The sequence below is a fragment of the Mesoplodon densirostris genome, chromosome 5, assembly GCF_025265405.1.
Source record: "Mesoplodon densirostris isolate mMesDen1 chromosome 5, mMesDen1 primary haplotype, whole genome shotgun sequence".
NCBI classification, from domain to species: domain Eukaryota; kingdom Metazoa; phylum Chordata; class Mammalia; order Artiodactyla; family Ziphiidae; genus Mesoplodon; species Mesoplodon densirostris.
The window spans coordinates 132,055,644-132,073,867 of NC_082665.1; the positions used below are offsets into that span (position 1 = coordinate 132,055,644).

The window sequence follows — 18,224 nt, forward strand, 5'->3', positions numbered from 1 at the left end:
CTGATAAGCATCCTTGTTTTATAAATAGAAAAAAAACAAAAAACTGTTAATTCAAGAAGAGGAAGAACTGTTTCAAGGTCTCACAACAAACCTGTAGCTTAAATAAGTTTGGGGAAAGGGCACTTCCCTGACTCTAGGCCCCTCTGGCCTTCCTGTCTCACCTATGGGGGGTGGGTCACAGGCCCGAGCATAAGGCCACCTAAAACACTGAGATTTAATCCTAAAATGACAGAATGCTCCTCTCCCACACCTCACCACCACACCAACAGGACTCCGGTACAACAATAGGGGATGATTACAACTAAACCATCTGCAGGATGCAGACTCGAGCTAAGGAGGGGTCCTTAGGGAAACCCACAGACAACAGAGGGACCCCAAGAACACCAGAGGAACCCAAAGCCCCTGACACTTACAGCAAACATTAAACACAATGTTGTTAATGGTGTCCAATTCCTAGTAAAATGGACATTTACACCTTTCACAAAAGGCCTGTTCACCTCAGTTCCTATTATGTAATACATCGTATCCAACATTTAACAAAAAATCATGAGGTATGCTAAAAGGCAAGGAAAAACCTGAAGGCAAGAAAAAAGTCTGAAGAGATAAAGCAAGCATCAGAACCACTCACATATGGCAAAAAATTTGGAATTAGGGAAGTTAAAATTACTATGATTAACATGTTTGGGGCGCTAATGAGAAAGGTAGACAACATGTAGGAACAATGTAAGCAGAAGGATGGAAACTCTAAAAAAATGCTAGAGGGCTTCTCTGGTGGCGCGGTGGTTGGGAGTCCGCCTGCCGATGCGGGGGACGCGGGTTCGTGCCCCGGTCCGGGAGGATCCCGCGTGCCGCGGAGCGGCTGGGCCGGTGAGCCATGGCCGCTGGGCCTGCGCGTCCGGAGCCTGTGCTCCGCAATGGGAGAGGCCACAGCGGTGAGAGGCCCGCGTACCGCAAAAAAAAAAAAAAAAAAAAAAAAAAATGCTAGAAACCAAAAATGCTCTAACAGAGATAAAGAATGCCTTTCATGGGCTCATCAGTAGACTGGACACAGCCAAGGAAACAATCACTGAGCCTGAAGACAGGTCAATAGAAACATCCCAAACTGAAAATCAAAGAGGAAAAACGAGAATAAAAACAAACAAAGGAACAAAACACCTGGAACATCCAATTATGGTGGGAGAATTTAAAAAATGGACCAGAACATCTAACAATGGTGGGAAACAGTTGATAAATAAAGGTAGAATAGGATACCCTATTTTGGAATATCAGAAGGAAAAGAAAGAGAGAAAAGAGCAGAAGAGATATCTGAAGTAATGATGGCCGAGAATGTTCCAAAATTAATGAGGCACCAAACCACAGATCTGGGACGCTCAGAAAACACCAACCAGGGTAAGTACCAAAAAACTACACATATGCACATCATATGCAAACTGAAGAGAACTAAAAACATAGAGAAAATCCTGAGTGAAGCTGGGGATGGAGGGGGAGGTGAGGGGCATAGGTGGGAGAAACCTAAAGAAGAATAAAGATAGAAATTATGGTAGACTTCTCCCCATAAACAAGCAGGCAACAAAGTGAACAGAAATTTAAAGTGTCACTGACAGAAAACCCCCCCACACCAACCTAGAATTCTACATCCCAGTGATATTATCCTTCAACAGTGAAGGAGAAATAAAGACTTTCCGAGGCAGAGAAAAACTGAGGGACTTCACCTCTAGTATACCTGCCCTGAAAGAAACAGTGAAAGAAGTTATTTGGGAAGAAGAAAGTGATGGTCATAAACTCCGGCCTGCATCCAGGAAGAGCATCAGGGGAAGAATGAAGGTAACATAAAATCTGTTATTTTTCTCATTCTTACTTAGTCTAAAAAGTAACGGCTTAAATAATAACAATAGCAATGTACTGAGTGATTACAGTGTCTGGGTAAGTGAAATGAATGACAGCAGAGTCTCAAGGGATGGGAAGGAAGAATTGAGACTTCTGTTGAAACGTATCCGCACTACGCACGAAGCAGCATAATGCTTCTGAAGGAGGGGGAGGGGTAAATGGGGAGTCTGGGATTAACGTACACACACCACTATACATAAAATAGATAAACAACAAGGCCCTGCTGTATAGCACAGGGAACTCTACTCAATACTCTACAATAAGCTGCATGGGAAAAGAATCTGAAAAAGAATAGATATATGTATCTGTATAACTAAATCAATTTGCTGTACACCTGAAACTAACACAACATTATCAATCAACTATACTCCAACATAAGATAAAATTTTTTTTAATTGGAAAAAAAATGTTTATTGTAAACTAGGGCAACCACCAAAAAAAATACTACAGAACCCCCTAGAAAGGACAGTATTAAGAAATGACTTAACAGATAAAAACCAATTACATAAAAATCAAAGTAAAAATGCTGAAGTTGGAAAAATTTAACAACTAAAATCCTAAGACCATTAATGAAAACAACAAATAATTATTGCTTGATGAATGTGGCAGGCCCTGTTCTGAGCCATTTACATGTACTATCTCAGTTATCTCTTAAAATTATCATTCCTATTTTCAAATGAAGAAACTGAGGTATGGAGATTAAATTACTTGCTCAGTGATGCACAGTAAGAGTCAGAGCTGAATTTATACCCAGGTAGCTGGCTTCTATATCCACGCTCTTTATCAGTAACTGTCTATTAAAGGGAGTCAGTGGTCTAATCACATGAATTAATTTTCAGTAAGGTTTTTCTCTGATTCACATTAAAATCTTCTAATAATGCCATCATACATTCCATGGACTAAAGTTCTACTATATCTGAAAAAAAAATCACATATAAATGATTAAACTGCAAATACACATTCCAGTGTGCATGAGGTGTATGCAATAAAAAATTATACTATTGTTGTACTTCTTAAAAATCCAAATAGAACTGGGTTACGTATTTACAACATAAACAGCAAAAGGCACCATTTCAGTGTTCCCATTTATCTAGCCATGATGCATATTGAGCAATGAATGGTTATGTAAAGCCACTACCTTTATCCAATTTTCTAGCTCTAGATAACTTTTCTTGTGATCTCCTTTTTAGTTCTTGGACTGGAATGCAAGCCAGCACTTTCTCCTGGACAGCAAGGTTCTCATAGACCAGTACATGCTGAATGTTGGACTGAAGAGCTTTTAGAATGATTGAATCACCAGTAACCTAACAGAAAGAAAATAATGAAATTAGCTTTTCTCCATATGCTATAAAAATAATAACACTGGTTCTATGTTAAACATAATAAAAAAACACGGGTTCTATGATTTCATAGATAAAGAATGCATGGATTCATTGAAATATAATAGTTACACCCAAAACCTTTACAAAATGAGTATTAGGAGATAGCCATGGCTGTATCACAGGCTAAGACATGTCTGTATTTTCATCTGAAAGTATGTCATTGAGGATGTAAATCTTTAGGCAGGGATATGCTGAACTCTTGACCACACACCTGGAACAAGACAGCACTCTAAGCAATGCATCTGACAGCCGTTTCCACTTCAAATCCCTGTAAATGACATCTTTTTAAAAACTTTATACCACATTAGCTAACGAGGACTACTCTCAAGGGATCAGGAATTTTGAGAAATTCCTGAGAGGAAAGGCAGATGCAAATGGACTAAAGGAAGAAACAGTGGCAATATGCCCTCTAGAGAAAGTGGTTATAAAAACGAAGAAAAAGTTCTCAAAATCATCCCAAGGAGAGAGGAGTCTGAGGGCCCGCAGAGCAGGAAGGGGCCTTGGAGGGAGTGTGAGGAAGGCTGCTGGGCTCCACGGGAGGAACAGCTAGACATTTTGGTCACCACTGTCAACAAAAAAGTGTGTCTCTGAGCAGTGAGGGCGGATGCTTAGACTTCTAAAAGGAAGGAGGAGTGCCCCGGCTCAGAAGAGGCGCTGCTCAGGCAAAGCCCACCTGGCGGCATGTCCTGCCCCTCCCCACAGTGGCTGAAACCACATGCGGTATTCACAGGTAGGCTAGCAGGGACTCTCAGACCCCTGTGAATCTACAACAACCCGTACTGTTGAGAAGATGCACTAGAATCAACAGCAGAAGAAGGAACCCTGTGGCAATGGCAGCAAATACAGAAAAAGACTAAAAAAAAGTCTATCTTTAGAAATGCAAGAGTATACTGGAGTCAGAGAAAGAAAACTATGGATCTTGGAAATTAAAAATGTAAACACTGAAATGAAGCACAGATGGTGGGTCAAACAGCAGAACAAACACAGCTAAGTGATCAATCAATGAGAAGATTGAGACAGTTTCTGCGGCTGCACTACAAAAGAACAAACAGACACTGAGGGTAAACCCCCAAACTTCCCAAATCCAGCTAACAGGAAGTCTAGAAAGTAGAGCAGAAAAAAATGGAAGAAAAAACTTCTCCAAGAAATAACGGAAAATTTCTGAGAGTTGAAGAAGGAGCCAGTGTGAATGGGAAAACAAAAACAAAAACTGTACCAGGTATGTAACAGTGACATTTCATGACAGTAAGGATTAAAAACAAAATACTAAAGCCTTCAATGACATCAGACATCTCACTGGAAACAACGGAGCAAAATCTCTGAAATACTGAGGGAAAATGAGAACATACGACGCATACCCAGGCAAACCAGTTACATAGAAGGGCAAAATAAACACATTTTCTGATATGTAACAATGCAGAAAATATATCACTCCCAAATCCTATTTTAAAAAATTATTAGAAAAGTTATTGTTGCCCCCCAAATATAATATAGCCAAAGTTAATAAACAGAACACCAAGGAGTAGAACCTGGGATAAAAGAGCAGGAGCGAGTTAAATAAAAACCAAACAAACTAGTTAAACTTAAGTTCCGATTGTTATAAATAAATAATAATAATTGAAAAGCAAAATCTCCTAAGAAAGGTGGCAGGGAAGGGAGAAGAGTAAATCCTTTCTGAGGTTCCTGTCTTGTTGTAAGATGTTGGCAGAAAAATATAAAGTAAAAACCTGCATTAGAAATTTAAAGAGAGGGCTTCCCTGGTGGCGCAGTGGTTGAGAGTCCACCTGCCGATGCGGGGAACACGGGTTCGTGCCCCGGTCCGGGAGGATCCCACATGCCGCGGAGCGGCTGGGCCCGTGAGCCATGGCCGCTGGGTCTGCGCGTCCGGAGCCTGTGCTCCGCAACGGGAGAGGCCACAACAGTGAGAGGCCCGCGTAACGCCAAAAAAAAAAAAAAAAAAAAAAAAAGAAATTTAAAGAGAATAATTAGAAGACTAAAAGGAGGATACTTAACTTCCTAATTTTTAGAGGGAAAATAATGGAAGAAAACTTGATCAATCTAAACAAAAATAGAAAAAGAAAAAAAAAACAAGAAGGACACAGACAACACAAAATAAGATGTCAGAAGTTCAAACATATTAGAATTACAGTAAATAGGAATGGATTAACCTGTTTATTAAAAGGCAGAGACAGATTAATTTTAAAAATAAAGACCATTACCAAATACTTACTGTAATGTCAGGCACTGTATCAAGCTCTGGGCATGGGTGCACAAAACAGACATCATAACTTTACAGTCTGAAGGGGAAGGCATTAAACAAGAAACGACAGAATCTTCACATGAAGTCGACAAATGTTTGTGTGTAAATGTGTGTGTGCATATGTGTTAGATGATGGAAAAATAATGGAGACCAAACCAGACAAGGACATTATCCTCCCAGAGTAGGGAGTCTGTGGACACAGAAACAAATATTGCTACAATGATGCTAATTTAGTCAAATATTTAAGGAGCCTTTATTACCTGTTAGGTACGGGGGATATAACGGTTAGACAGTTTATTCATATGTATGGTAAGAGTTATAAAGCAAACACAAAGGACAGTGTAACTGTACAACTAGAATTCCCTGGAGAAATGATATTTGCAGTAAAACATGAAGGATGAGAAGCAGCTGGTAACCAGGCAAGGGAGAAGAGCATTCCTGTCACAGGGAGCAATGTGTAGGTAGCTGGGGAGTCTGCACAGGGGGATACACTTAACATGCTGTGAAGGATCAGAGAGAAAGTCAGTATGTCTGGAGCACAGAACACCCAAGGGAAATGATGGAGCGAGACAGCTGAGCAAGAAGTTGGGCTGGGGAAGCATCTAGATCTTCCCTGTCTCTTTCCACTGTAATGGGGAGCTATTAAAGAGACCTAAGCAAGGGAGTAAAATGATCAGATTTGTGTTCTCTGAGTCTGACGCCAGCTGTAGGCGGGAGAAAGCAGGCCTCAGGAGACTCACTGGGGGACCACTGCCGAACTCTGAGGGAGCGGAGGCTTAAACCAGGGTGGGGACAGAGGTGGTAGAATGGTGAATGAATACGAAACACACGTAGGAAGTAGAATCAACAAATCCTAGTGACTGAACCGTGGGGTCAGGGGGCAGTTAGGAAAGTAGAAAAATATGTGGGAATGACCCACATATGAGCAACTGGGTCAATGGTTGAACTACTTATAATAGGAGAAAAACCAGGAAATTGGTCAACTGAGCTGAAAACTACGAATGGTCAAATAAAAATGAACTGAAAAAAGTCCATTAAATTTAGCAGCATGGAGATCACTGATGATCTTAGTAATAAGATTTGTAAGTGTTAATAAGGAAAACAAGTTTTAAGAGACTCAGTGGTATAAGTGGTGTCCCGAAGTGGGCCAGGTGCCCCAAAGGCACCTGGAGCTGTACAAAGTGGTCCACCGGGATAGGGACAGAAAATATTACAACTTCTATTTATATTATTATTTTTGTCCAAAAAGTAAAGCAATTAAGTTATTATAATATTTAATATTTGGATCAATGGTGGCTCCCTCCCAGGCTACAGAAGCCATCCTGAGGGAAGAAGCTCCCACAAAATGGAGGGGTTCACAGTGGCACGCTCACTCCTACTTCTGCTCCCACGATGCTACAAACTTCTGCAGTTCAAATGTGCTTGGTTCAGCGGACTTACAGATTATACTATGCGGTTTTAACTAATTTAACCCTCAACCTGGCTTAAAAAAGATTTCAAAGACCTCTAGGCACTGAGGCTAATACTTACAATGTAAGCACATGTGGAGTGTTACAAGAAGAAAATGGCAGGGCTAACCCATCTATTTTTTTAGTATGAGCCCCTTCAACAGCCATATTTTAATGTCCCCCCCACCAAAATCACAATCTACTGAGATCTGACAAACAAAATGATCAAAAGTATTTAAAATAAGACATGTCTATGTTCTTGAAATGATATAGTGTTAATACGTTTTTTAAATTAAAAATGTTATTTATTTTCTAGCTCCTCTTTACATTGTTTTATAATGTATCGAGTACACTAGCATACTAGTATATGTATATAATTTATAAACAAATAAATACACATTGAGAGGACATGCTCAGAAATGTTTTACTGATGGGGCACATGTTAGAATGAGGAGACCTGCAATACAAGTACATGAGGAGTACAGATGCAGGGATGCGTACTTGGGATTCTCCCTGAAACTTGCTGTGAAGAGGAAGTGAGAAATACATGAATGCACGATCCAGGGATACTTGTGTGATGGCTTGTTTCTAAGAGTTACATGAGAGGTTCATAAACATTCATCTGCTGGCGAAGAATGCATGTTTCCAAGCTCCCCCCTCTCTTTCTGGCTCAGCCTGTCTGGGGTTTGCCCAGGAATCTGTGTGTCCAGGTTATTCTGATGCCAATGGTCCAACCTTAGACGAAAACTGGCCTAAAGCAAGGTTTCAATGCCACTGAGAAGAATCTCCAAGAAAAGGGACAGGTCAAGACTGCACAGTCCACCTGCGATCCCACGGTGAACAGAGGAGAGGAACACAGGTACAGAGGACGGGCTGGCCTTTAGTAGGTGCAGACACATTTACTCTACTAACAGATGACAGAAGAGATGGGGCAGACCTGAAGGTGGGAAACCCAGGGCATCCACAGCAGGAAGGAGTGTGCTTTTTACCGGAATTGATACAGAAACAAACAAACGAGCAAACAGGATGTCTCCATTTTTACTTGAAAGAATTCCTATAAAGAGGAGACCCTTACAGTTGTTTTTTATTTATTTATTTATTTTTACACACAGATTTTCATTTACTGAGAGGGTAAGAACTCATCCAAAGAATTTTTATTTTCATTTTTCACTCTGGAAATTACCTCCTTCACTGTGGTTTTTAATGGCACTCAAACGATCTTGAAGAATAAAGTTTATTTTCTTTGCCTTATTTCTTTAAATACTCATTGGCACAGTGTCAAAAAAACTAATGCATAAAAATAAAAGTTTGCTGATTGCATGGCCATTATAGCAGCTGGGTAACCATGTAGATGAGGCAACAGTTAATTGCTTAAGAGTTAAAAGTTATTTGGAATACAAATGGGAGTTTAAAATGTGAAATCTGTTTTAGAGCAAAAAAGATTTTTTTCTTCATTGATCATACCTGGATTCCAATTATTTGGTTTCTAATGTGAGACATTTAAGACTCTTTATAAGAAAACAAGTACAATGTGTATTTTTGTCAAATCACACAAAATAGAAGCAGTGATAGAAGCAGTGGAATCTGGATCAGCAAATTTACTTCTTTAGTAAAGGACAAGGCTTCTCAAGCCCACCAGCCCTCTTTCTACCTTTTTACAACCCTTTGCTTCAATGGCTTTTAAATTTAGAACCTGTTTTCTTAACATAAACGTTATGTTTAATAAATTTTAACAATAGTTTTAATCAACTTGTGACTTCAATAAACATTTCTTATAAAAACCGCTTTGTTCTATTTGTAACAGTAATAAATGTTGCAGAAAGTTTTCAGGAAATACTGAATGGTGTAAATAATATGAAATCACTATAATTTCACCACTCAGAGAAAATTATAGCTAAAATATCTGTGTACAGCTTTCCAGACCTTTTAAAATTTAACATGTTTATGCATGTGTGTTTTTAATAAGCAAAATGGAAATACACACATACACACAACATATGTTGTTTAATTTTGGAATTCTTAGTTTACCTTTTTTCACCACATAATAATTGTCTTCATGTCAAAATATACCACATCATCATTTCTAAAGGATATTAAGAATGCCAATTTAAATGTGTCATAATTGCCCGTTGAAAGTATGTAAATATATGTTACTTTTAAGAATGGTTCACGAACAAGAAATTGAACATTTAAATCTTGTGTCCAAAGGAGACAAGGAGGAAATTTCTTCTCTTACAAAGTCTGCATATAGATCCAGACTAAGAAGTTGTCTTATGAGATTTAAATAGTTTAAAAATCGACTAACTCAGAGGTGCACAGCCAGGGGAAGAAGACGCCAGGGCGGCCAGGAGGCTGAACCTGAGTCCTCTTCATGGTGGGCTCCTACCGTTTTAAGTCTGCATTTGACGTTTCTGTAATTCTGACTTAACTCTTTAACATCTTCAAGATGGAACAAATTTGACTTTGATGTGGAGACTAGAGAAGAGCTTTGCATATAACAAGCAGAATTGGTGTCAATTTAAAATTATAAACAGAACAGAGAGGAGACAAGATGGTGGAGCAGAAGGACCTGAGATCATCTCCTCTCAGGAAAACACCAAAATCACAACTAACTGCTGAACAACCATGGACGAAAAAGACTGGAACCTACCAAAAAAGATATTCTACATCCAAAGACAAAGAAGAAGCCACAGTGAGGTGGTAGGAGGGGCGCTTTTGCTGTGTAATTGAATCCCACACCCACCAGGTAGGCAACCCACAAACTGGAAAATAATTATTTCGCAGAGGTTCTCCCACAGGAGTGAGACTTCTGAGCCCCATGTCAGGCTCTCCAGCCTGGGGGTCTCACATCAGGAGGAGGAGCCCCCAGAGCATTTGGCTTTGAAGGCCAGCAGGGTTTGAGTAAGAGCTCCACAGGACTGGGGGAAACAGAGGCTCTACTCTTGGAGGGGACACACAAGGCTTCACGTGCACTGGGACCCAGGGCAAAGCAGTGACATCATATCAGCCTGGGCCAGACCTACCTGTGGGTCTAGGAGGGTCTCCTGGGGAGGCGGGGGTCAGCTGTGGCTCATGTAGGCTCCAGTGCTGGGACACCTCAGTCCAAGCAACCAGCAGGGTGGGAATACAGCCCCACCCATGAGCAGACAGGCTGCCTAAAGACGTCCTGAGCACACAGACACCTCTAAACACACTCCTTGACACGGCCCTGCCCATCAGAGGGACAAGACCCAGCTCCACCCACCAGTGGCCAGGCACCAGTCCCTCCCACCAGGAAGCCTGCACAAGCCCCTGGACCAACCTTACCCACCAGGTGGCAGACACCACAACCAAGAAGAATTACAGTCCTGCAGCCTGAGAAACAGAGACCACCAACACAGCAAGTTAGACAAAATGAAATGGCAGAGAAATATGTTTTAGATGAAGGAACAAGATAAAACACCAGAAGAACAACTAAGTGAGGTGCAAATACACAATCTGCCTGAAAAAGAATTCAGAGTAATGGTAAAGATGACCCAAGATCTTGGAAAAAGAATGGAGGCACAGACTGAGACGATACAAGAAATATTTAACAAAGAGCTAGAAGATTTAAAGAACAGAGATGAATAATACAATAATTGAAGTGAAAAATACACTAAAAGGAATCAATAGCAGAATAAATGAGGCAAAAGAACGAATAAGTTAGATGGAAGACAAATTGGTGGAAATCACTGCTGTGGAACAGAATAAAGAAAAAAGAATGAAAAGAAATGAAGACAGTCTTGGAGACCTCTGGGACAACATTAAACACAGCTACATTCACATTATAGGGGTCCCAGAAGGAGAAGAGAGAGAGAAAGAGCCTGAGAAAATATTTGTAAAGATTATAGCTGAAAACTTCCCTAACATGAGAAAGGAAACACTCACTCAAGTCCAGGAAGTGCAGAGAGTTCCATACAGGATAAACTCATAAAGACAAAGAAAAAATATTACAAGCAACAAGGAAAAAGCAACAAATAACATACAAGGGAATCCCCATAAAGTTATCAGCTGATTTTTTTCAGCAGAAACTCTGCAGGCCAGAAGGAAATGGCATGATATATTTAAAGTGAGGAAAGGGAAAAACCTACAACCAAGAATACCCTACCCATCAAGCCTCTCATTTAGATTTGATGAAGAAAGCAAAAGCTTTACAGATAAGCAAAAGCTAAGAGAATTCAGCACCACCAAAACAGCTTTACAAAAAATCTTTAAAAAACTACTCTAGGCAGAAAAGAAAAGACCACAACTAGAATCAAGAAAATTACATATGGGAAAGCTCACCATTAAAGGCAAACATAGAGTAAACGTAGGAAATCATCCACACACAAATATGATATCAAAACCAGCAAATGTGAGAAGAGGAGAGTACACATGTAGGATATTGGAAATGCATTGGAAATTAAAAGACCAGTGACTTAAAACAATCTTGTTTGTATATAGACTGCTATATCAAAATCTCATGGTAACAGCAAACTAAAAATCTACAAGATACACACACAAAAAAGAAAAAGCAATCCAAACAACACTAATGACAGGCATCAAATCACAAGAGAAGCGAACAAAAGAGGAAGGGAAGAAAAAAAACCTACAAAAACAAATCTAAAACAATTGACAAGATGGAAATAAGAACATACATATTGATAATTACCTTAAATGTAAATGCATTAAATGCTCCAACCAAAAAACAGACTGGTTGAATGCATACAAAACCAAAACCCATATATATGCTGCCTACAAGAGACCCAACTTCAGATCTAGGAACACATACAGACTGAAAGTTAGGGGATGGAAAAAGATATTCCATGCAAATGGAAATCAAAAGAAAGCTGGAGTAGCAATACTCATATCAGACAAAATAGACTTTAAAATAAAGACTGTTGCAAGAGATAAGGAAGGACACTACATAATAATCGAGTAAATATATATGCACCCAACAGAAGAGCACCTCAATACATAAGGCAAATGCTAACAGCCATAAAAGGAGAAATCAACAGTAACACAATAATAGTGGGGGACTTTAACACCCCTCTTACAGCAATGGACAGACCATCCAGACAAAAAATAAGGAAACACAGGCCTTAAGTGACACACTAGACCAACTGACTTAATTGATACTTATAGAGCATTCCATTCAAAAGCAGCAGAATACACATTCTTCTCAAATGCACATGGAACATTCTCCAGGATAGATCACACGCTGGGTCACAAAGCATACCCCGGCAAATTTAAGAAAACTGAAATCATATCAAGCATCTCTTCCGACCACAACACTATGAGATTACAAATCAACTACAAGAAAAAAAACTAAAAAAACACATACACATGGAAGCTAAACAATGTTACTAAACAACCAATGGATCAATGAAGAAATCAAAGAGGAAACTGAAAAATAACTAGAGACAAATGAAAATGAAACACGACGATACAAAACCTATGGGACTCGGCTAAAGCAGTCCTAAGAGAGAAGTTTACAGTAATACAATCTTACCTCAGGAAACAAGAAAAATCTCAAAGAAACAACCTAACCTTACACCTAAAGCAACTAGAGAAAGAAGAACCTTACACCTAAAGCAACTAGAGAAAGAGGAACAAAACCCAAAGTTAGTAGAAGAAAAGAAATCATAAAGTTCAGAGAAGAAATTAATGAAATAGAGATGAAGAAAACAACATAAAATGTCAATGAAAGTAAGAGCTGGTTCTTTGAAAAGATAAACAGAATCGATAAACCTTTAGCCAGACTGGTGAAGGAAAAAAAGGGAAAGGGCTCAATCAACAAAATTAGAAATGAAAAAGAAGTTACAACTGACACCACAGAAATACAAAGGATCATAAGAGACTACTATAAGCAACTCTATGCCAATAAAATGAACAACCTAGAAGAAATGGACAAATTCTTAGACAGGAACAATCTTCCAAGACTGAACCAGGAAGAAATAGAAAATATGAACAGACCAATCACAAGCACTGAAATTGAAGCTGTGATTAAAAATCTTCCAACAAACAAAAGTCCAGTACCAGATGGCTTCACAGGCGAACTCTATCAAACATTTAGAGACGAGTTAACACCTGTCCTTCTGAAACTATTCCAAAAAATTGCAGACAAAGGAACACTGCCAAACTCATTCTATGAGGCCACAATCACCCTGATACCCAAACCAGACAAAGACACCACCAGAAAAATTAAAATTACAGGCCAGCATCTCTGATGAACATAGATGCAAAAATTCTCAACAAAATGCTAGCAAACCAAATCCAACAATACATTAAAAGAAGCATACACCATGATCAAGTGTGATTTATCCCAGGAATGCAAGGATTCTTCAATATCTGCAAACCAATCAGTGTGATATACCATATCAACAAATTGAAGAATAAGATCCATATGATCATCTCAATAGATGCAGAAAAAGCTTTTGACAAAATTAAACACCCATTTATGATAAAAACTCTCCAGAAAGTGGGCACAGAGGGAAACTACCTCAACATAATAAAGGCCATATATGACAAAGCTACAACTAACATCATACTTAACAGTGAAAGGCTGAAAGCATTTACTCTAAGATCAGGAACGAGACAAGGATGTCCACTCTTGCCACTATTATTTAACATAGTTTTGGAAGTCCTAGCCACAGCAGTCAGAGAAAAAAAAGAAATAAAAGGAATCCAAATTGGAAAAGAAGAAGTAAAGCTGTCACTGTTTGAAGATGACAAGATAGTATACATAGAAAATCCTAAAGATGCCACCAGAAAACTACTAGAGCTCATCAATTAATTCAGTAAAGTTGCACGATACAAAGTTAATACACAGAAATCTGTTGTTTCTATACACTAACAGTGAAAGATCAGAAAGAGCAATTAAACAAACAATCCCATTTACCATCACATCAAAAAGAATAAAATACCTAGGAATAAACTTACCTAAGGAGGCAAAAGACCTGTACTCAGAAAACTATAAGATACTGATGAAAGAAGTTGAAGATGACACAAACAGATGGAAAGATATACTATGTTCTTGGATTGGAAAGTCAATATTGTCAAAGTGACTATACTAACCAAGGCAATCTATAGATTCAATGTAATCCCTATCAAACTATCAATGGCATTTTTCATAGAACTAGAACAAAAAAAATCTTAAAATTTGTATGGAGACACAAAGACCCCGAATAGCCAAAGCAATACTGAGAAAGAAAAACAGAGCTGGAGGAATCAGGCTCCCTAAATTCAGACTATACTACAAAGCTCCAGTCATCAAAACAGTATAGTACTGGCACAAAAACAATATAGATCAATGCAACAGGATAGAAAGCCCAGAAATAAACCCATGCACCTATGGTCAATTAATCTATGACAATGGAGGCAAGAATATACAATGGAGGAAAGATAGCCTCTTCAACAAGTTGTGCTGGGAAAACTGGACAGCTACATGTAAAAGAATGAAATTACAACATTCTTTAACATCATACACAAAAGTAATGTTAAAATGGATTGAAGGCCTAAATGTAAGACCGGATACTATAAAACTCATAGAGGAAAACATAGGCAGAACATTGTCTGATATAAATTGCAGAAATATCTTTTTGGATCTGTCTCCTAGAGTAATGAAAATAAAAAGAAAATAACCAAATGAGACCTAATTAAACTTAAAAGCTTTTGCACAGCAAAGAAAACCATAATCAAAATTAAAAGACAACCCACAGAATGGGAGAAAATATTTGCAAATGAAGCAGCTGACAAGGGATTAGTCTCCAAAATACACAAATAGCTCATGCAGCTCAATATCAAAAAGAAAAAACCAAAAAAACCACACCACAATCAAAAAATGTGCAGAAGCCCTAAATAGACAGTTCTCTAAAGAAGACATACGGATGGCCAAAAAGCACATGGAAAGATGCCCAACATCGCTGATTATTAGAGGAATGCAAATCAAAACTACAACGAGGTATCATCTCACACCGGTCAGAACGGCCATCATCAAAAAGTATACAAATAATAAATGCTGGAGAGGGTGTGGAGAAAAGAGAACCCTTCTACACTGTTGGTGGGAATGTAAATTGGTACAATTACTATGGAGAAGAGTATGGAGGTTCCTTAAAAAACTAAAAATAGAACTAACATATGACCCAGCAATCCCACATCCTGGACATATATCCAGAGAGAACCATAACTCGAAAGATAAATGCACCCCAATGTTCATTGCAGCACTGTTTACAATTCCCAGGACATGGAAACAACCAATATATCCACTGACAGATGAATGAATAAAGATGTGATGTGTATGTATACACAAACACACACACACACACACACACACACACAGGAATACCACTCAGCCACAATAAAGAATTAAATAATGCCATTTGCAGCAACATGGATGGACCTAGAGATGATCAAGTAAGTCAGACAGAGAAAGACAAATATCATATGATATCACTTCTATGTGGAATCTAAAAAGATGATACAAATGAACTTATTTACAAAACAGAAAGACTCACAGACTTCAAAAACAAACATGGTTACCAAAGGGGAAAGGTCTAGGAGAGGGATAAATTAGGAGTTTGGGATTAACATATACACACTACTATATATAAAACAGGTAATCAACAAGGACCTACTGTATAGCACAGGGAACTCTACTCAATGTTCTGTAATAACCAAATGGGAAAAGAACCTAAAAAAGAATTGATACATGTATACGTATAACTGAACCACTTCACTACACACCTGAAACTAACACAACACTGTAAATCAACTATACTCCTATATAAAATAAAAGTTAAATTAAAAAAATTAAAAAAACATATCTTCATTTAAAAAAAATCAACTAATTTTGTTACTTATCATTATCTAATATTATTTTTATAATTTCAATAATATAATCTCAAATGATAATTCTTTTAAACAGATACATATATAGTCATATACACAATGGGCAATAATTTCTAGAGTGATAAAAGTGTTGATGCAAAGTCCTCAACAACTTCATACACATTCTAAAAGCAGTCACATATCAAATAAAAGCATACATTTAGACTATCTGTGCAATAACTGCCAAAGACTTATTTTAAGCAAATCAGAGTCACATGCTTTCAACCTAGATAAAGTTGCAAAATTGGAAACAATGCTTCTAACATTGAGGCTCAGTCTTTGAAAAACTGTCTTTGCTGTTTTGAACCTGCTTTTGGAAGGCAAAGGGCATAAAAATATATAAAAGGTTATCAGGAAGTTATTTCATATAAGAACACTAAATACTCAGCATGTATAACCAGCAAATTTAAGAAATCAGTTTGGTCATTAGGAAAATACAAATTAAAGCCACAATGAGATAACATCGACTAAAATGGCTATAATAAAAAAGACATTAACAATTATCAATGAGAATATTGAGAAATTGGAACCTTCACACTCTGCTGGTTAGAATGTAAAGAGGTGCAACAGCTCTGGAAAACAGCTTGCAATTTCTTAAAGCAATAAACATAAACTTGTCATACAACCCAGTGGTTCCACTTCTAGGAACCTACCCAAGAGAAACAAAAACATCTGCCCACACAAAGCCTGGTATGTGGACATTCATAGCAGCATTGTCCATAACAGGCAAACATGGCAAACCCAAATGTCCGCCATGGAATGCTATTCAGCAATAAAAAGGAAAAAATACTAATACATCCTGCAATATGGATAAACCTCAAAAACATACAAAGTAAAAGAAGCCAGAAGCAAAAGACTATGTAGTGTATCATTCATTTACATAAAATATCCAGAAAAAGCAGCAAAATAAATTTCTGGCTACATCACCATTTATTGAACACCGGTATATTCCAGTACTTCATATCTTAAGGGAAAAACTTACTGGCAACTTCAACATCAATGACTATCACCTTGTCTTATATTTCCAAATTTTACTTGATACAGTTTCAACCAAAGAAATATATTAGTTGTGACACTCAACAGTGCTCAGGATTTGTCTAGTTTATATGCAGTTACATGCTTTGTTAATCTCTCTCCTGCTGCTTTACTTGGTCCCTTTTAATTCTCAGTTAGTATCCCCACTCAAAATGAGAAAGGTAGGAGAACATAATTGTCAAACTCTGTAATACAGCAACTAATGGTGATAAAAGCTTAAATAACAAAATACTTTTTAAACATGTGTACTTCAGTGATCCACGGAACCAGGAGTTGGCTATAAAAAACAAGATTCATTCTAATTTCTCCCAACTCCCTTAAGGAACACAGAAAAAGATACTTTGTCCCAGGGACTCAAGAAGTAAGAGTTAATATACAGTAGCTTTCTAAGAGCATATGTGTTTGCGAAAGTTTGTTTTCTTCTAAACTCTAAATTCATTTTGACAATGACAATTTGTTTTTAGTGTAGTATCCAGGCCCTTTCTGGTAAGTAATTAAAGACCTCAAACTATAACTGAGGGGCTTCCCTGGTGGTGTAGTGGTTAAGAATCCGCCTGCCAATGCAGGAGACACAGGTTCGTGCCCCGGTCCGGGAAGATCCCACATGCCGCGGATCAACTAAGCCCGTGCGCCACAACTACTGAGTCCGTGCTCTAGAGCCCACGAGCCACAACTACTGAGCCTGCGTGCCACAACTACTGAGGCCCGCACACCTAGAGCCCCTGCTCCACAATGAGAAGACACCACAATTAGAAGCCCGTGCACTGCAACGAAGAGCATGCCCCGCTCACCACAACTAGAGAAAGCCCATGCGCAGCAACGAAGACCCAATGCAGCCAAAAATAAATAAATTAAATAAATTAAAAAAAAATTAAAACAAAATCTATAACTGAATTGCAAGGCTAGGAATAAAAAAAGTTTTTTTTAAAGAGGAAAGAGGTTAAAGAAAATTCAGAAAATCTGAGTGGATTTTCTGAGCCAGAACACTAAAAAAAATTCTACTTAGTCCAGCAAAGAGCTATTTTGTAAAATAAAATGGTTTCCTGCATTATGCTTTTCTGTAAGACTGGTTAGTACTGTGCATTTTAAACTGCAATACTGAGATTCAACAAAATATAAAGCAAGGAATCTTAAAAGGTATATTCTAACACTTTAATTAGAAGACTCATAAGAAAAGGTGCTAAAAACCAAGAAAGGTTAAATATGCTTCTCTATCTGTATCAGCCTTTTTTAAAATAAATTTATTTATTTTTTATTTTTAAATTTTATTTATTTTTGGCTGCGTTGGGTCTTCGTTGCTGCACGCGGGCTTTCTCTAGTTGGGGT

The 18,224-nt window shown here is 38.2% G+C and overlaps 1 protein-coding gene across 3 annotated transcripts in view; it reads right to left on the bottom strand.

The window, feature by feature from the left end:
• The window catches only part of NGLY1 (N-glycanase 1), a 57,382-nt gene that overhangs the window by 24,359 nt on the left and 14,799 nt on the right, over positions 1-18,224 (bottom strand). For all 3 annotated transcript variants that reach the window (XM_060100179.1, XM_060100178.1, XM_060100180.1), the window contains exon 4: positions 3,026-3,191. In XM_060100179.1, coding sequence (XP_059956162.1) covers positions 3,026-3,191 — 166 coding nt within the window. The remainder of the gene's footprint in view (positions 1-3,025; positions 3,192-18,224) is intronic.